The 20,444-nt window shown below is 32.7% G+C and overlaps 1 protein-coding gene across 3 annotated transcripts in view; it reads right to left on the bottom strand.

Annotated features, from left to right (window-relative positions):
• Nucleotides 1-20,444, bottom strand: part of SPOCK3 (SPARC (osteonectin), cwcv and kazal like domains proteoglycan 3) — a 491,467-nt gene that overhangs the window by 39,610 nt on the left and 431,413 nt on the right. For all 3 annotated transcript variants that reach the window (XM_047857662.1, XM_047857660.1, XM_047857661.1), the window contains one exon: nucleotides 13,543-13,662. In XM_047857662.1, coding sequence (XP_047713618.1) covers nucleotides 13,543-13,662 — 120 coding nt within the window. The remainder of the gene's footprint in view (nucleotides 1-13,542; nucleotides 13,663-20,444) is intronic.

The raw sequence follows: 20,444 nt of genomic DNA, 5'->3' as shown, positions 1-20,444 counted from the left end.
ATCTTTAAAGCATCTAGAGGCAAATGCATTTTTCTATAGAGGAACAAAGAAAAGAGACTGATGGCAGACTTCTAAGCTGAAACCATACAAGCCAGAATACGATGGAAAGACATCTGTAATGTGCTGAAAGAAAAATAGAACTCTATACCAAAAATTCTTTACCCAGAGAAAATACAGACTCTTAAAAAATTAACACAGACTGTTAAATACAGAGAAGAAACTGGTGGTTGTCAGAGGGGAGGTGGATGGGTGGCTGGGTGAAGTAGATAAAGGGGATTAAGAAGCACAAATTCCAGTTATAAAATAAATAAGTCACAGAGATGGTAAATACACCATAGGGAATATAGTCAGTAATATTTTAATACTGTAGTATGGTCACAGGTGGCGATGGCACTTATCATGGTGAGACTGACACTATAATGTATAAAATTGTTGCATCAATATGTTCCACACTTGAAACAATATGATATGTTATTTATACCTCAATTTAAAAAATCACTGAATGTCTATCTAAAGTTATTAGCAATGTGTGTTTGAAGCATATATTAAAGCAAAACATATGTTAAAATAGCATAAAAGATGGGATAAACTGAGAATTATAAGTACTTCAACTATATATAATATGGCAAATATGAAGGTAGACTGTGACAAATTACATTTGTATCTTGCAAATCCTAGTGTAACCATTAAAAAAACTTTCAAAAGGAGATAAAAATAATAAACCAAGAGTAGAAATAAAATGAAATCATACAAATGCTTACTTAGTCCAAAATAAAGCATCATAAGAAGAAAAACTGGACCAAGAAGAGATGGAAAATACAGAAAACTAGCAAGAAAGTATATTATTATGAAACCAAATCAATGACTATATTAAACGTAAGTGAGCTGAGTATATCAATTAAAATATAAAATATATATTAAGATACACACACACAAACCCAACTCAGACTCTAATTATTTTGAAAGGAAACGAAATAAAATGTCACAGTAGGTTGAAATTAACAGGCTGGGAAAGTATACCAGGCAAACACTAATGGAAAAAAAAATCAGACTGACAATACTAATAATATATTTGACCTCAGAATAAGGAACGTTACCACAATAAAAAGGGATGTTACATAATGATAAATATTTCATTAAGAAGACATAACAACCCTGAATGTATCTGTCTCTAAAATGAAGGTTTAAAATTCATGAGGAAAAAACAAAACTAATAGAACTGACCAGAGGGAATAGACAAATTCCCAACTTTATCTGGAGACCTCAACACTACTCTGTAAATAATCAATAGAGCAGGTGGACAGAAAAACAGTAAGGAGTAAGGGTATTAGAAAATCTGAACAACACTATCAATAAACTTGGAATAATTTACATGGATGAAACACTGCAACAAACAATAGCAGAATACCAGTTCCTTTCAAGTGCATATGAAACATATTTTGAGCCATAAAACAGATCATAACAAATTTGAAAGAACTGAAATCATAACGTAACAAAATTATAATAGAAATTAACAACAGAAAGAACAAAGAATATACAGAGAACTTAAACAGAAAACACAGACATAAACATGGATTAAATAATTGCAAAGAAATTGCTTTAATTCAGCGAGGAAATATGATCTATTGCCAGAATCCCATTTCACACCAATGAATTTTGGATGGCTTCAAAATTTAAGTGCAAAAATCTATACAGTAGAGGAATATCCAGAGCAATTTTTTTATGAGAGAACATTCTTAAGGAGCACAATCTAAGAACTCTAAAATCAAAATAGAGAAGATGTCGTAAGAAAGTATTTGCAATACAATAAACAATTAAAAGGTTAATAATGCATAATAAGATGTCACATACTTCATATAGTATGAACTCATACTTCACAAAAATGTTTATGTGAATATATATATTGTATGAGAGTAAAGTAGAATTGTATGTATATATATACAATATATGTATATACATATATATATATATGTATATGTATATATATATATAGTATATATATATATATATATATATGAGGCTCCTAACAATTTTTTACCTCATGATGGAAGGAATAGATTGGTTTGGTGAAAGGATATTAATTCTCTTCATATACCATCACATGTCCCTTAAAAAAAAGTCATGTATTACATGTGTAACTAAAATATATAGAATAAAAAATTGAAGAAATAGAAAAATACAATGTTATATATATTTTTCCTTCATATCCATGATATGTTAAAATAATTTAACACTCAATTAATGTTTCAAAGGAATCATCATAAAATTAGTTGCTTTTTTATTGGCTAGCATATGGTCCAAGGACTGCTGTGGTGTATACAACCATTTTTTTTCTGCATTAAATTACCCCAGATAGTTATGCTTTTGAGCAATTTTATTTCCTTTTTATTTATACTTTTCCCCTTTGTTTTAGCTATCACTCCCTGATGCTTTTAAGACGCCTATTATGCACATATTCCAGGTTTTTGTGTGTACCACAACTGGCATTGCAACAAAATTCAACAGAAATAATGCTCTTGTGTTATAAATGACTGACTATATATGAAACACTGTATTAATATTATATTTTATTTATTTTTCTGCATAGATTGTTTTAGATCTCTTTGTTATAGTCTTTTTGGGAAGAAGGTGTTATTTCATTTTTTACTAGGTTCTAATAGTTCAAACTACCAGTTCAATATGCTCTCTGAACATCCAATGTGATTATATTTTAAAATGAGGTATTCATTTTGTTGAAAACAAAATGTAATAAAATTGACAATATGTCATTCACCCTGTGAGAAGCAACCACTTGTTAATGATTCCAAATGGACAAAGCTAATAATAAACTTCCTAAAGACTAGAGGCTCCACCAAAAGTTTGGTGCCTAACAAATCCAACTGGAAAATTTCCCAGGAGACAATGATTGTGACAAAACAATTTTATCAGAAGACATCATTCACTCAGTGTCTTTAACTTATAGCTATAGTTTTAATTTATTTAGAATTACATTAATTTTGCTAAGTATGAAATAAATTTCTATCAAATTACAGTATCTAAATATTAAGATAATATCATGGTAATACTAAAGTGCACAATTAAATTTCATGATAGAGTTATTGTGTCTACAAAATAAAAGAAGAAAATGCCATATGTTTCAATAATGAGAACAAACAAAATAAGCAATGATCTGGATCTTTCATTTTATTACTTGAAATAAGAGAACACTTACCTACCAACTTTACAAATCTTTGTTTTCAAAAGATAAACTTCGAAGCAATACCTAAAAAGCTCCTACTTGCGTTAAAATAGGGCATTGTTTTTAAGTCATCTGATTCCGAATTCAATCTCCCTCTCAATGTGAAGGCAGCATGACATAAAGTGAACAATGTTTTGGTAAGAAACAGTATTCATTTACCCTAGGGCTTTAAGTAATTCTATAATTTTCTCTGACTGAGGAGAGCATTTGGTATCTAGGAAAGGAAAAATGAAACATTATCTTAATCTGAGTTAGACTGTTAATCTGAGGATTTTACATACGATTCTGATTTCCTGATGCTTTCCAAATTGACAAAAATAAAATTAATACAGTACTCTTTCAACGAAGGATACCCCTCTCCCACCCCCACTCAACTGCAACCATAAAAACAAAAACAAAAACAAAAAATATGTGCATAGTATTTCTGCTCTTAACTTCTTGGAGATTTAAATAATAAAAGGCTTCCTGAAAAAAGCCTCAAACAACTATGTTTATGATAGAAAGATAATAAAATCAGCAGCTAAATAGCTCGATTTCCTTCATCTTCTTATTATAAAGTACATTTAAAAATTTTATCATCTTAGTTGCTTTTTCGATAGTTAATCATTAGTCAGTGATAGCTCTAAAATATATCCAAACAAAAAATCCAAGACACCTGATGTTGTATACAAAGTAGATGTAGGTTGCTAAAACATAACGGCAATCTTTACGAGCTTGCTTAATTTCTTTTTTAAAAAGCTGTAATATTATTGATCTTTGTCAACTGAAAACATTTAACTATGAAATATTTATACTAGCCAAGATTCAGAGCAACAATCATTTCTTTTTAGGTAATAGCAATGCTATGCTCTATGTAATGGCTGTGCTAAAATTTGGTCAGTGAAAAACTCAGGTTAGTATCCTACTGTGTTAGAGAATTAAGAATAACTATTAAAATACCCACTAGGAAAAATCCCTACCATTTTCCACCATACCTTAAAATACTTCTGACAGTGTAATAAGATGTTTAGCTAACATAAAATATATGACACTATTAATTTGGTAGCCATTTATGAGGCTAGCAAGTTTTCCTTTTTTTAATAAAGCCATAGTCCACACTCAAGATTCATTGCCTTATAAAAAGTAGAATATCTTCCCATTTAAATTTCATCAAGCCTTGACTCTTGTCTTCTTTTATATTTTTTAAAAAGTTCATTTATTTATTTTGAGAAAGAGGGACTGCGTGAGCTAGGCAGAGAAAGAGGAGAGAGAATTCCAAGCAGGCTCCGCCCTGTCAGTGCAGAGCCCCATGTGGGGCTCCGTCTCACCAACTGTGAGAACATGACCTGAGCAGAGATCAAGAGTCTGGTGTTTAACCAACGAACCCGCCCCCAGGGGGCCCCAAGCCTTGACTCTTTTATTTCAATCCTCTCACTGTTTGAGATTTGTCCTCCTGGAACCTGGATGTCATTCAGCAATAAGAAAGCAGCTGCATATTACTTTATTATTCATTGTCACTGAGTCCTTATAACATGCCAGGGCTGTTTCTAGTAGCTGAAGATTCCACAGCAGAAAATTCCTGGCCTCATAGCACTTACATTTTATTTGGAAGAGTGAGAAAATAAACTAGTAAACATTGTCAAATCAGGTAGTGACACACACTGTAAAGAAAAGCAAAGTAGCGTAATTCTTAGGGAAATGTTCGGTGCCAGTGTTGCGATTTCACATGTGGTAGAAGGGAGGGTATCTTATGCCAGATATTTAAGCAACAAGCCGAATGAAGTGAGAGAGTACAGATACCTGGGTGAAAGGTGTTCTGGGGCTCCCCCAAACTGCAAATATGAAGCAATTTCTCTACTCTGAGGAATTGCATTAATCGAAAATCCCATAACACCTCCTAAAAGCCACAAGAGAGCTCAGCAGGCAATGGTTAGGCCACAAGAGCAATTTGTACAAATTGTCTTCAGCAATCTGGCTTCTGAATAAGAGAACAAAATGAAGCTAGAGAATATATTACACATTCTTCATTCAGTTTCAGGATCATTAGCAGCTATGTAGTTCATATATAATGAGGCTGGGTTATGAGAGTATGATTAAGGGAAAACACAAGATGTTGTGTCTTAATTTGTATTTTTACTCATTATAACACTGCAGCAAAAATTAAATAGACAAAAGTTTTGTATTACCTGGGAAAAGAAAATAATTTAGACTACTAAAGTATACAGATTAACCTACATATAAAAAGACGTGAGTAAATATGAGTAAAAATAGGGTAAAGTAGTGAATTTTCAGATGCTTTGTCTTCCATGGACCCTTTGAAAACTATTGTTTTGTGATTCCAAAATTGGTAATTGCATTTGGCTCAAACTAACATATGCATTCATGCTCAACGATGTTGGACAAGGCACTGTTTCTTCTTTCAGACCATATTTAGAGCCAGATTCTTGTATTGTTCCTATGAGCCTTTATTGTTGTATAGGTTGTTGAAACATATGTTGTATATGTTGTATATGTGCTGTTTGGTTGAAAGCAGCACATATCTTAAGGCTTTGTATGAAGTGAGCAGTGTTGGATTTTTCAGATTACTTAAGTACGCAAGTAGTAGCATAGAAGACATGGGCTAACATCCTTTCTCCACTCTCCTCCTGGATACCAACCAGTTCAGTGCCAAATCAGATTCACCCCTTTAACTCACTCATTAACTTTTTACTATATATGAGTCTATAAGTCAGCTCAAGCAGATGTTACTGTTGCGAATTATTTTGCAAGAAACTAAATACCCTATTCACAAATATTCTAAAAACATAGAAAGTAAACTGTGATACTTCCAGATAGTAAAGTAAAAATTGAGCATCTTTTAAAATAATTGTATCAATTTAAGTGTCACCAAAGATACAGATCCATCAAAAGCCAAATGTCTAGCTCAAAGGTAATACATTAAATGATAAATATTGGCATTTCAACATTCTTCTTTGAACAACCAGAAAAAATATATACTATGTCTCTCTCTTATATATTTACCCCTACCATTATGATTTTGATATTTAAATACAAACAAGAATTTCTCTCTAAATTGTTCCTCAAGTTTTCTATATTAAATTTTAAATTTGTTAATAAAGCATTAGGAAAGGTTTTCTGAGCACCCGAATGCAGCAAGCTCCTTCTCCATGATCATCTTCAATCTACTATTACTCTCTTCAGAGTGTTGGAGTCTAAAGACAAATGAGTGCAACATGGCATAGCGTTCTCCCCCCCCCCCCCATAAGCTGGGTGGGTGATGGAGAACAGAAAGTGGATATCAAGGGTGGAGTAACTGAGACAATTGAGAAACCCTGAGAAGAGCCTGACTCACAGAAAACTACAGACTCCTGGGGAGAAGGTCAACATCTACTACCTCCTAGGAGCTAGATTGGGAGTCTAGGAGATACAAGAATAATGTAATTTCCTCCATGGTTCAGGGAACCAGTGGCCTTCCTGATGCTTTGAGACAAAGCCAGTATGAGACTGTTTTCCATCCCACGTGAGATTATTGCCAATAAAGGGATGTCACCAAATAGACTGGGGCCCAGTGAATACGGGAAAACCACCTCATATCTTAAGGTCCCAAGTAGCCAAGAGAGAAAAATCAATTACATGTTGAGTTGAATAAATAAGAGAAGAGACCATGTACTTAAATTTAAAACATACACAAGCGCGCGCACACACACACACACACACACACACACACACTTAAGAGTAAACCCATAAAAAAAGTATACAAAAATATTTTCTAGACCAAAAAACCAAAACCAAAATTTCCCAGCTAAGTAATCCCTTGGGTGAATTGTAGAGAAAATTGCCACTGCGAAGCAATAGAAATGCTTGTACATCACTCAAGACTAAAATATCAAAACTATAAACTCTCTACCTGTGTACATCTGTGCATGTATGGGCAGGTGTCTGTGTGTTTGTGTGTGTGTGTGTGTGTGTACTTTTTTCCCTTATCTTCAGATGGCACTACCAAATTAGATTGTAAAATCTCTTAAGAAAGCTCTATTGTGATTGGCTTAGGTGCTCATATAAATTACATATTCCTAAAATTTCCAGAAATAAAAAAATAACCTTCTAATAAACTTAATGGTTTTAAAAGGCAATTTCTTCAATAAATGGTGCTGGGAAAACTGTACAGTTACATGCAAAAGAATGAAAGTGAACTACTACCTTTTATCACCACACACAAATGGATTAAAGACCTAAATCGGAGACCTGAAACCATGAAAATTTTAGAAGAGAGCATAGGCAGTAATTTCTCTAACATTGGCCACAGCAACATTTTTCTAGGTATGTCTCCTAAGGTAAGGAAAACTAAAGCAAAAATAAACTATTGGGACAACATCAAAATTAAAACAAAAACAAAAACTTTTGCACAACAAAGGAAACTGTCAACAAAAAAGCAACCTACTGAATGGGAGAAGATATTTGCAAATGATATATCTGACAGGGGTTTATCTCCAAAATACTCATGTACATAAATAACATATAAAGCTCAACATCATAAAAAAAAGAAACAATCTGATTAAAAAATGGCCAAAGTATCTGAATAGACATCGTTTTTCCAAAAAAGACATACAGATGACCATAGACACATGAAAAAAAGCCCAACATCACTCATTGTGCGGAAAATGCAAATCAAAACCACAGTTAGATATCACCTCACACTTGTCAGTATGGCTAAAATTAACAAGATAAGAAACAACAAGTGTTGGTGAAGATATAGAGAAAAAGAACCCCTGCACACTGGTGGTAGGAATGTAAATTGGTACAGTCACTGTGGAAAACAGTATGGACATTCCTCAAAAAATTAAAAATAGAAATATCATATGATCCAATAATTCTACTATTATTTACCCAAAGTCAACAAAACAATTCCACTATTATTTACCCAAAGTAAACAAAACACCAATTCAAAGAGATATATGCACCCCTATGTTGATTGTAGCATTATTTACTATGTATAAATGTATGTATATACAACATATATTCTGAGTAAGACAAATACCACAAGATTTCACTCACATGTGGAGTATATATAAAAAAGAATAAAACAAACAGAAAGCAGAATCAGATCTATAAAAACAGAAAATAAACTGATGGTTTCCAAAGGAGTGGGGCATGAGAGATTGGACAAAATGGGTGAGGGAATGAGCTTTCAGGTATGGAATGAGTAAGTCATGGGACTAAGAGGTACAGCATATGAAATACAGTCAATGACATCGTAATAGCATTGTATGGTGACAGAAGATAACATAGTTTAATGTATAGAGAAGTTGAATCACTCTGTTGTACACCTGAAATTACTGTAACATTGTGTGCCAACTATACTTAGATAAAAAATGCATTCATAAAACATAATAACCCAAATGCTTTAAAAATTCAATTCTCACAACTTAAGTAAATGTTTGTAAAAGAAAATAGTTTAATATTGTTTATTTAATAAAATGGCTATATCTTCAGAATTACCAGCAGTAAAGATAATACGAGCATACATTTTTATTCTATTTGAACATGTTTGTCCTGAACTTATATAGGTATACTGATTAAAGGAGTTAGCATTACATCTACTAGATGTTTAAGATTATAAAAAATATATATTTGTTTTTAACAAGTAAAATCATTATTATGATAAATTTTTATTTTATAAAAGCCAACTTGAAATTTAAAAACAATTTTCAAGTTCATTTAGTAAATTAAAATCTTTGATTTATGCTAAATTACTTAATGTATATTTATTATATATCTATATTATTTCTAAAAAAAATACTAAAGCATGTTTTTAAATTTATAAACTTTTTGCCTCGAGTTTGTGTAATCAAACAATTTTATAGTTTATAATTTAAGTTTTATATATTCGAGTCTGTTAATAAACATGTTCGTTTTGCCACTTAAAAAGTTACACATAAAAATTGGTATGGCTATAAAGAAGTATAAAATATATATATTCAAAAATTCTGTTAATCTACTAAAAAACACTAATGCAACAGTAAAATCACCTACCTCATCGTTTTCTATATAAAATAAAATTTAAACCTATAGGATCTAAATAAGTAATACTCCACTAGTAAAAATAATTATATAAGCGACTTGATATGCAAGGTATGCAAGATATGATTTTGTTAAAAAAGTTTTATTCTAAAATAAGATTATTCATTCTTCCAAAAATGTATAAGATGAAATCTATAAGTACAAAAAATTATAAAAGAATCCCCCAAAATAGTATTCGTCATGGTCAGTGCTTGCTAACATTTAAAAGATTTATCATATAAGATTTTTCAAATCAGTATCAAATATTATACAGATGCAAAGTTAAAATTTGATTTTGTTTCTATTTTAAAATGACAAATTTTCTTAGATTAATGGTCTGCTCTTAAGAAATTGTGAAAATAAGTTTTTCTTTGTCTTCTGGATAATCTCCTAAGTGGCAAACATTCTCTGTCTTATCAGAATATTTTTCTGTGCTTTATGGTGACTTTATTATTATACTTAATTATCAAAAAAAACCACAAAGTTTTCTCACTGTCATATTAAAAACTCAAAGCTCAACTATGGATACTTACAGGAAAGACATTTAGGTCTATGTAATAAAGAAAGATTGACAATAAAATGTTAGCAAGTGTATCAGGCTACATAAAATTAAATGTAGTAATGATATATTACTATCAGATTGGGTGAATCTGTGCTAAAAAGCAGTAAGTAGAATATAGTGTCACAAAGTGATAAGAAGCATAATTTATTAATGGTTATAATAAATATAGATCTATACAATCTAAAAAATAGAGTAGCAAACACAGAGAAAAACTCCCCCAAATACTAGAAGGAGTTATTAAATACACTTATAATAAAAGCCACTAATATATCTTTCTTAGAATTAAACATATAAGTTGACATAACTTAGAGTTGTTTTTTATTTACTTATTTTATTTTTTTATTATTTTTGGAGGGGCTGTTTTGTTTTGTGCTATGGACTGAATTGTGTTCTCCCAAAATTCATACCATGAACTCCCTTTCCCCAATTTGATGGCATTTGGAGATGGAGTTTTTGAGAAGTATTTAGGTCATGAAGGTGGAGCCTACAAGATGGGATTAGCGCCCTAATAAGAAGAGACCCTAGAGAGATCTCTCTCTCATTCTGCCACGGGAGAAGATGTCTGTCTACCAACCAGGAAGATGGACCTCACCAAGAATCCAGTTTGCTAGCACCTTGATGTAGGACTTCCCAGCATCCCGAATTTGAGAAATATCTATTATTTGATCCACCTAGCCCATAGATAGTATCTTAATATAGTAGCCTGAGTTGAATAAGTAATTTTATTTTGTTTTGCTGTATAAAAGTCCCCCCCCACTAATATTTTGTTTTCAAATTCACTGCTAATTACGGAAATGAAAATTAGATTTACAATGAAATAAAATAGCATGCTAAGCAAAACAGAAAAGTTAAAAAGAATGGTAATATTTTTTTGCTGCTAGGGATAAAGGCAAAAGTGAACTCTCATGTTTTGCTGTTAGAAATTAGAAATACCAGGGTGCCTGGGTGGCCAGTCAGTTGAACGGCAGAATTAGGTTCAAGTAATGATCTCACAAGTTCAAGCCCCACTTCAGATCTTCTGTCCCCTCCCCAACTTATGCTCTCTCTCTCTCTCTCTCTCTCTCTCTCATTCTCTCTCTCTCTGTCACTATCTCTCTCAAAATAAATAAGTAAACTTAAAAAAAGAAATTATAAATACCCTAAGATTTTTGCAAAGCATCCTAGCAACGTCTATTATGATTTATCATTTGAAATGCATGCACATTTTGACCCAACGCCTCCACTGCTTGGAATCTTTCTTAGAAATAAAAGCATAACAATCAATTGCAGAATTGATTGTCATGCAGAAAATAATGGAAACAGTACAAAACTATTCTTAGGAGAAAAATTGATTGATTAAATTGTGGTATACATAGACAATGTAGTATTTTGACTTCTTCTCTGTTTCTTCCATTCATTAATTCTATTCATTTTTATTTAGTTAGTACTATGTGTCAAACTAGTCTGTACTCTGATAATACATTGGTAAATAAAGATCTTTGCCTTCACTGAGTTCACAGTCATCTAGTGGGGGAGGGGGGGAAGAGAGAGAAAGAGAGAGAGAGAGACAACAAATAAATAAGTAGATTATTGCTATGGTAGTGAGAAATGCTATGAAGGAAAAATAAAAATAGAAAGAAAACAGGAAACATAATATGAGTGGATTGGTTCACAAATTAAATATGATTAAATCAGGAGAAAACTCACTTGGATGATGTACAGATCTGAGGAATTGAGGGAGTCAGCCATTTTTCTTCTAATGATTTGTCTTATGTGTTCTAATGGATTACTTCCTTTTGGAAATTTACTCCTACTTGGCCTCTGACCATTTCAAGTAGTGTAAATAATCTTAGGGCCGCCACTATTTCATTTACTTTCCAAAGATATTCAACTACCTAAGAGGTTCTTGTAATTAACCCACTATATTGAGTGTGTAATTTTTTGAAATAAGAAGCTGGAATGAGAAATAATGTTTATGAGTGTGTACATTTAACCAGTCACTGTGCTGAGTTCTACAAGCTCTCCTTCTTTTTTTTTTTTTAATTTTTTTTAAATATATTTTTGAGACAGAGAGAGACAGAGCATGAGCAGGGGAGGGGCAGAGAGAGAGGGAGACACAGAATCTGAAGTAGGCTCTGGGCTCTGAGTTGTCAGCACAGAGCCGGACGCGGGGCTTGAACTCATGGGCAGTGAGATCATGAACTGAGCTGAAGTACGAGGCTTAACCGACTGAGACACCCAGGCTCCCCTACAAGCTCTCCTTTTATCCATCTCCAAATACGGGTGAGATCACTAGTCTGAACTCAAGTTCAAAGGAGAAATTTGAGAGCAAGCAGTAATTTAAGTATGAGAATTGGTAGGATAGGTGTAGACATGAATTTTAAAAAATCAATATGTAAGCATCTGGAATAAACTATTACCCCACCTCAGATATGTTTACTTCATGAATATAAGGACTAATATATTCTGTTGTTTCTATTAAGACTTGTCATTTTGCTTACACTTAAGTCATCCAAAAAGTTGACATCTGCCAAAAATGTAATCAATAATTCCAATGACAAACCTGAAGAACACTCTAAAAGAGTAGGGAAAATACTATAATTTCTTTCTGAAGTTCATAAGAAGAAACATAGACAGTCATCACACATTCAGATAAAATTATTATGTCTATCAGTGATAGCTTCATTAGTTTAATTAAAAAGAATTATTGAATTATTTAAGAACATATATAAGACTCATAAATAGAAAAGGTTGGGACTGTGGAAAAATTCCTTGATGAAAAGAAAAAAAATAAGGCATTTTAGGAAATAAAATTATGGATAATCATGCCATCTATGATGTTATTTTGTCAGAAACTGCTATTTCAGGATTGCAAGGGAGACTGAATGGGTCATGTCACCATGAGCAAAGAAGGGCACACACTTGGGACTTTGTCAACTACAAGGTGCTGCTTCTAATCACTGACCTATCACTTCTTGTATTTAAGAGCAAATATTTCAACTTTGATAAGTTCCCCAAATTAAGCTCATATTTCAATATCTTTCTTTTACATGTATTAAATATGTAATAAATATTTTTATAAATAAAAAATATAAAATGAAAAGTTCACAAAATTATTCATAACAAGTACTTCTTTCAATTTCCATTTCTTATTGCTGAGGAATTAGAAAACACGCTGAGGAAATTCCACAGATGATAAAAAAAATCGTATAATGTTCAAATGGCTCTTGCTTTCTTCTTTTTTATGAATCTGATTTGCAGTGTGTCATTGAAGGTATCCTTTTTGTCTACTGATTTTGTTGGGTCAAAGTAGAAATGTCTGCAAAGCCATCATGAAAAGGGCAACCTGTGGGAAGCACGGGGGCTAATTGTGTCTGTAAAAATCTAAGTACTCTAACATTCTTACTTTCATTTTCTGTGTTGTTTCATTCTTTACCACTCCTATCAAAACGCTGAAAAATATTCCTACTCTTTCACTTCAGCTGGAAGTTAATGTTGTCTCTGTGGGGATATTTATTTTTTACCAATAAGGGTTGTCACAAAATGTTTTATATTTCCTTGCAAAATACTCTGAGTGTGCTTGGAAGTAATAACAATGTTCTGATATTTGTTCAGCACCTAAGCAAAGAATAAGTTTCGAAATATGTGTTTTGATCTAGGTGATTCATTGGAAAGGAAATCCCATATCAAAGACAATGGCACATATCAAATTTAGAAATCTTACTGCTTCTCTCAGGCCGTAGTAAGGCTTTTGTCTTCTTGTTTTGGCTTCCACTTTCGTGAAGGGCCTTGAACCAGTCCCGCAGTCTGTTTGCCACTTCCCTGAACTCCAGGTCACTGCATGCTGAAAACAGAAAGAACCAACACAAATCTTGAATAATAACTTAGCACAATGCCAGTGCCAGTTCTCAAATTATCCCAATCAATGAAAAGTAACAATGAGTAAAAAAAGAAATATAACACAATGTTTAAGTATGTTTCAACTTCTTAAAAATGAAAAATACGTGTTTCAAACATAACAAGGTGTAATAAGATGATAACATTTTATTCAATAAAGGAAAATTATTCGCGGAATTCTATTTCCACTCAGGGGGATATAGCACTCGATTGAATGTTCTTATTATTAATATCACATAAATTCAGTTATAATATTTCTGTGCCAAACACATTTGTCACGGTAACATGGTAGATGATCTGGGGAAATAAAAGGTTGAATATTCAAAGTGCATACTTACACATTTATTATTGGCCATAGCTATTATAATTTGTTATGATTTATAAATATGCATTGGCATATTAAATATGTGTAGGAATTATCAATTATAAATATATGCTGTCTCTATTCGGTTAATTCTACATGTATTTTTAAGCATAGATAAAGAAAAGCTATCTTATTCGACATTAGGAAAGATGGTAAAATATTTAACAAAATGATATAAATTTCTACTTTAAGAATAAAGGGTTAGCAAACTTTGACATTTGGAACTTAATTCCTATTTTTTAAAAAAATACTGTTATCGGCCAATAATTATATTCTTTAGAATAGTCTCTATAATAAAGGGTAGTAGAATATGTTATTTATGTTATCTATGTGTGCATCTATGTGTATGTGTGTGATTGTGTATGTGAGATATTAATGCCAAAATATGGTATGTCAAATATAGTCATTTGTTGCCAAAATATTTTGAAAATATATGAAATACTTATTTACATTGTTTAGAGGACATTGTTACTGTGGGTCTAACTCCTCTGCAATTTCCTGAACTGACAAGCATTCTTTAATAGTACTCTTGTTCGTTTGTTAAAAATAAGTAATTTACATGCTGATTTATAAATGTTACATTACATTTACTATAAACTATATACATTATACCACTATGTGTATTATATATAGTGGACCATTTGTAATAAAATACAAAAAATATGTATAATATAATGCAACATAATTGAAGACCATTTCTTAGTATTACAGGGAATAAAATTCCAGATTAGTAGGACCTTCTAAGTACCTAGTAGGGTGGCTGATTCATACCAGCAAAGCATTGTGATATTTTAGAACAATGGAGGCAAAAATGAGATCCCACAAGCTGCCATAGGGAAGAGTAATAAACATTGTCATATACAAGAAACAAGGATTCAGAATATCTTAATTTTTCATTAGTGACATTGGCAGTCAGAACAACAACTGAAAAATTGCTTTGTATTTTAAACTGAGAATCCCATTTCCAGGAAAATCAGGTGAGAGAATAAGCTAGAGAGATCTTCTAATTTACGAGATTAAAAAAATTTCTTTAGGAAGCTACTGGAGGATGTGATACACCAGAGAACCAAGAAAGAGGATGGTCAAGACACAGGAAATAAAAGATTTAAGAGGTGGGGGGGGGAGGGATTTTTAGGGTAATGGTAGAGTCCCAGAATGCACGTGTTGTGCCAAGTGTAGAGGCAGATGGTAGTAGGTTTGAAAATCCTTGGTCAAGGGCAGAGCAATGTAAAGAATTCACCGCTATCCTTTCATCCGGGGAAAACAGTGAGTTACAGTGAATGTCCCAGAAGACGTCACTTTACAGATAGGATCTACAATGGCTGAGACTCAGTGATAAGATAGTATATAGTACACTCCTAATATGATTATTTACACTCTAGCCTGGTATCTCTGTTTAACTAAACATCTAGGCAACAGTCTCCTGCTATAAACTGTCACACTAAAGAAAAAAAAAAGCCCACTGAAAAAGAAGGATTCTTCTTCATATGCATGTATGCATCACATATCTCTCTGGAAGAATATACAGAAAGTGACCAAGACTAATTATCTCTAGTTAGAGGAACCAGATGAATATAGGGAAGTGGTATAAGAGAGTCTTATTTTTACCATTCATATTTTCCCCTTTTGATTTGTGTCTATATAGCTGTATTAATATTCAAATTCAAATTCAAATTTCTGTAAAAATTAATGACCATGAATTAATGCTTTACCTAGCAATTCCTTTTCTTAAAAATTATCATACAGTATACTACATATATACCAACTAACTTAAATTCTACCATATTATTTTACCAGCTCTCTTACAATAGCAAGTGTGTTAACAAAACTGTCCATCAGCAGTGGCCTGGTGAGATTATTCAGGTACATCCATCCAAGGCAGCTTTATAAATCATTAATAATGTTTAGAAGGTCATTATGTACTCATATAGACCTCAACCACAATATAGCTGTTTTTTTATAAAAACAAAACAAACACAATAAAAACATAAGGAAGAAAAGTATATTTAGTATGCTTCCATTTGCATAAACAGGTAGGAAAAGTGCATTTGTTGATATATGTTTAAAATATCTCTGGAAATACACATAAAAGATTGAAACATTGTCACCTCTGCAATGAGAATTGGATGGGAGGAGCATAGATTGGTGGGAGACATCAATATATGTACATTCATATTTTTAAGAGTTACAGCATATTAATTCATTACCAACTTTAAGCAAATGAAGATTTAAAGATGAAATTTAGTTCTTTATTTCCTTGGTCTATCTTATGTTTTTTTCTCCCATACTGGACCCAGCAAAGAGCAAAGCTTTATCCAATAAAATACCTGCTAAAGAATGATTAAGTTTGAACAGATTGGTATATATTTTCTTTTCTTGTGTTTGTAAATATAGCACTTATTATAGCGTTAATATAGTATTAGTACAGCACTTTAAAAATTTTACCCAAATATGAAACATCATATATATTTATTGTGTATCACACACACCTTAACTCGTTTCTTTCTTTTTATTTTTTATTATTTATTTATTTTTTTTGAGAGAGTGAGAGTGAGCAGGATAGGGGCAGAGAGAGAGAGGGGAGAGAGAGAATCTCAAGCAGGCTCCACACTGTCAATGCAGAGTCCAACATGGGGCTTGAACTCACAAACCATGAGATCATGACCTGAGCCGAAATCAGGAGTCAGATGCTTATCCAACTGAGTCTGCCCAGGTGTCCCTTAGCTTAAATTTCAATATAAGGTTATGCATATATTGTAATGAAATATTTTAGGACTTAAGAATCCTGCAGTAATAATTATAGTAATAACAAATAATATAATATAAATTATAAAATATAACAATGATAATAGCAGCTAGCACTGCATACTTACTGCTATTATTAAATTTATTACCATGTTTAATCCTTATAGAAATTCTATGATTATATTGGTATTGTGTCCATTTAAGTGTTAGGAAATTGAGGCATTGAGAGCTGTAGAACTAACTTGCCTGAGGTCAGACAGGTAACTGGCAGAGCCAAGTTATGAATTCAAAAATATGGAATTCAGTGTCCAAGGTTTAATCCTTATAGCAAACCAATAATAATAACAGCAAGAAAGTAGTATACTCCAACTTAGAAAAACAAGTCAAGCATTTCTTCACTCAAAGCTTATACATTTCCATTTCGGGAAGTTATGATTGTAGTGATGTGAGATGATCATTATTGTATAGACATCATATAACATATATGAAGTTAGCGAAACTTATTTTTAGAAGACAGTAAGTAACACAAAACCTGTAAAGGAATCACATGACTTCAAGTCCAATCTTTTTAAAAAAATTTTTTAATGTTTATTTAATTTTAAGAGATAGAGACAGAGCACGAGTCGGGGAGAAGCAGAGACAGAGGAAGACTGAATCTAAAGCAGGCTGCAGGCTCCGAACCTTACACACAGAGCCCAATGGGGGGCTCGAACCCATGAGCCGTGAGATCATGACCTGAGCTGAAGTCAGATGCCTGACTGACTGAGCCACCCAGGCGCCCCTAAATCCAATTTTTAATGCCAAAAAAAAAGTCACAGAGATCTCACTGAACAATAAGCTACAGTTTATGCTACTACATATTCTGGAGTAGTTAACAAGAGCCCCAAATGGAGGCTAGTCAGTAAGACTTCCCTTTTCTTCCTCTTCCTCTCCTCCTCCTCCTCCTCCTTCTTCTACTTCTTCTTCTTCATATTTTCTTAGAGAAGCTAACAGCGCCATTATTTTTTATGTCATGAGTCAAACTGTCCTTGTCACACACACAAAAAGGAAATGGCTAGTTTAAACAATATATAAATATAGCTTTATTTATAGAATGACATTTCTACTTTACTGGCTACCAAATCTTTGAGGCAGACATGTTCCAACTGAAGCAGGACCAGTCAGATCTCACTGTTGAAGTGTCTAAAAGTTGTCAGTGATTGACTACTGTTGTTTCCCACAAGGAGTCAATTGATGTCTTTTCTTCATATTCTCCAACAGTTCTACTACATGGATTCTCTTTCTAGAGATAATATCTTGCATTTATACAGCATGAAATGCCTTTAATGAGGTTTTACATTTGATTTTACTATCAAGCCTGGATGATTAGGTAACGGATTATGATAGTTTTTTTACTGCTATGGAAACTGAGATATGTAGCCAATAAAGCATATTGACTATTATAGCCAATAGTGAACTAAAACAGTACTTGGAACTCACTGATATAATTGTATTTGTAGTCAGGAATAAAAAACAGAATAATAAATCATAATAAACATAGCTTTAAACTAAAATTTTTTAACTTTATTTATTTATTTTGGGGGGGTTGTGGGCAGACAGGGAGAGAGAGAATTCCAAGAAGGCTCCACGCTGTCAGTGCAGAGCTCAACATGGGGCTCGATCCCACTAACTACGAGATCATGACTTGAGCTGAAACTAAGAGTCAGATGCTTAACCAACTGAGCCACCCAGGCACCCCTAAACTAAATTTGAATAAGAGAAAAGCTACGTTTCAATGTAATGTTCTTCAGTGGTGCCAAAATATTAATTAGAGCATGGTATTACATATAGAAAAAAACAAGAAGAAAGTTAAGAGATCTTGGAAATTTAAGTTATACATGTATTTATTTGTAGTCACACACATAATCACATATTTAGCAAGACAAAATATTTAATAGGATGGGTGGAGATAAAACCAAAAACAATGCAATAGTGTAAAATAAAAACAATAGAGATTAAAGAGGAAGAACATAAAAGAAAGAATAGAAGGTATGGAGGATTAGTTCCATATTTGATTTACAGAAGTTATTTAAAGAGAAAACAGAATTTGAAATTGAGAAAATCATTTCAAAATATAGAAAATACTTCCTATAACAGAAAGAGAGAAGTTTTCAGAGAAAGGGGGACTGCTGAGCTCTTAGGTGAATGAATTAAACATACACATATATAAACACCAAGTCATCTTTTAAAATTTAGAATATGAAATATAAAAAAGATTATAAGAGCATTCAAAAGAAAACAAAAATAAATAAACAAAAAGCAAGCAAAAGGTTATTACCACAGGCCAAGAATCAGTATCCCCAAAATCATTAGCAATAATGGATGATAGGCAAATGTGAAACAAGCCTTCAAAGTTCAAAGGACAATGGATTTTGATGTAGTATCTCATATCTGTTATTAGTAAGAAAATAGGACATAATAAAGGCATTTTCAGATATGCAAGAACTCAGGGATTTTTGCATCCCTTGCCACCATGAGAATGGGCCTCAGCAAAATGAGAGGACATTAAGAAAAGGACATGAGGTTCACAAAAGAGGCACTCCACTCAAGAAAAACTTAGAAGCATACTACTGAAACTACTTGCATAGTGCATCTAAAGATAGAACAGAGCTGATGGACAGTGAGAGGCAGAGTGTGATTTGACAAAAGAGTCTCTAATTGACAACTTGTGAAAAGTTATCATAGTCATGACACAGGCAGTTGGGATGTAAAATGGTAGACTACATTTAAAATGGATGCTAGTGATATTCTCCCTTGAGATAGAAAAAGAATGCATTATTATCCTACATATCCTACCATAAATTATCACTTGCAGTGAACAATATTTACATCATCATGATGCTGTAAAAATTGCTGGTATGCAAATTGACTCTTATAAAGAATTTACAGGAGACTTAACAATTGTTAGAGAGATGAATTCAAGTGATATCAACTTTGGCAATGAATACTCCAAGGATAGACACCAGAGAGAGTGGGGTGGGAATGAAGACACAGAAAGGGAGGCGCAGTAATGCTAACGTCCTCGTTTTACAACATGAGGAGACAAGACGTTCCTATGGAATTGGAAACAGGTGGTTAAATGTTTCTGGTTTTTTGCTAATATTTTTTGCTGTGTAAATTGTAATCAGTGGAACACTAGGAATAGTCACGTAATTATTTTGGAAAGTAGGAGGGAAATGAAATATATTCTCATTTATCAAAGCAGAGAACCTAAAGGTAATGTTTGAAGTTGATAAATAGCCATTTCCCAAATGAGCTAATCACCAGATGGGGAAAACCAGCAAGGCTTAAAAATGGTTACCTCTATGACCCAGGGGTGGGGATGAGAAGTAGGGCAGGAAGTTGATTGTTGACTTTCATTATAATCCCTTCCATACCTTTTGCCTTTTTAACCAGTAAGAGAGGGTCCCTCCCCTTCCTGCATTGTCTCTCTCCATGGAAACTGCTGGGCAATACTAAATGCATATTGTGGGCATAAGAGCTGAGGGGGGACAATTAACATGTATCAATCATACTTATTAAATCAAACATTGAGGTATTAGTTTCCTTTATAACACCTGTTAGGTTAGAGGATTTGTTGC

Source organism: Prionailurus viverrinus, chromosome B1 (genome assembly GCF_022837055.1).
Source record: "Prionailurus viverrinus isolate Anna chromosome B1, UM_Priviv_1.0, whole genome shotgun sequence".
Lineage (NCBI taxonomy): Eukaryota > Metazoa > Chordata > Mammalia > Carnivora > Felidae > Prionailurus > Prionailurus viverrinus.
This window is presented reverse-complemented; position numbering and strand designations above follow the sequence as displayed.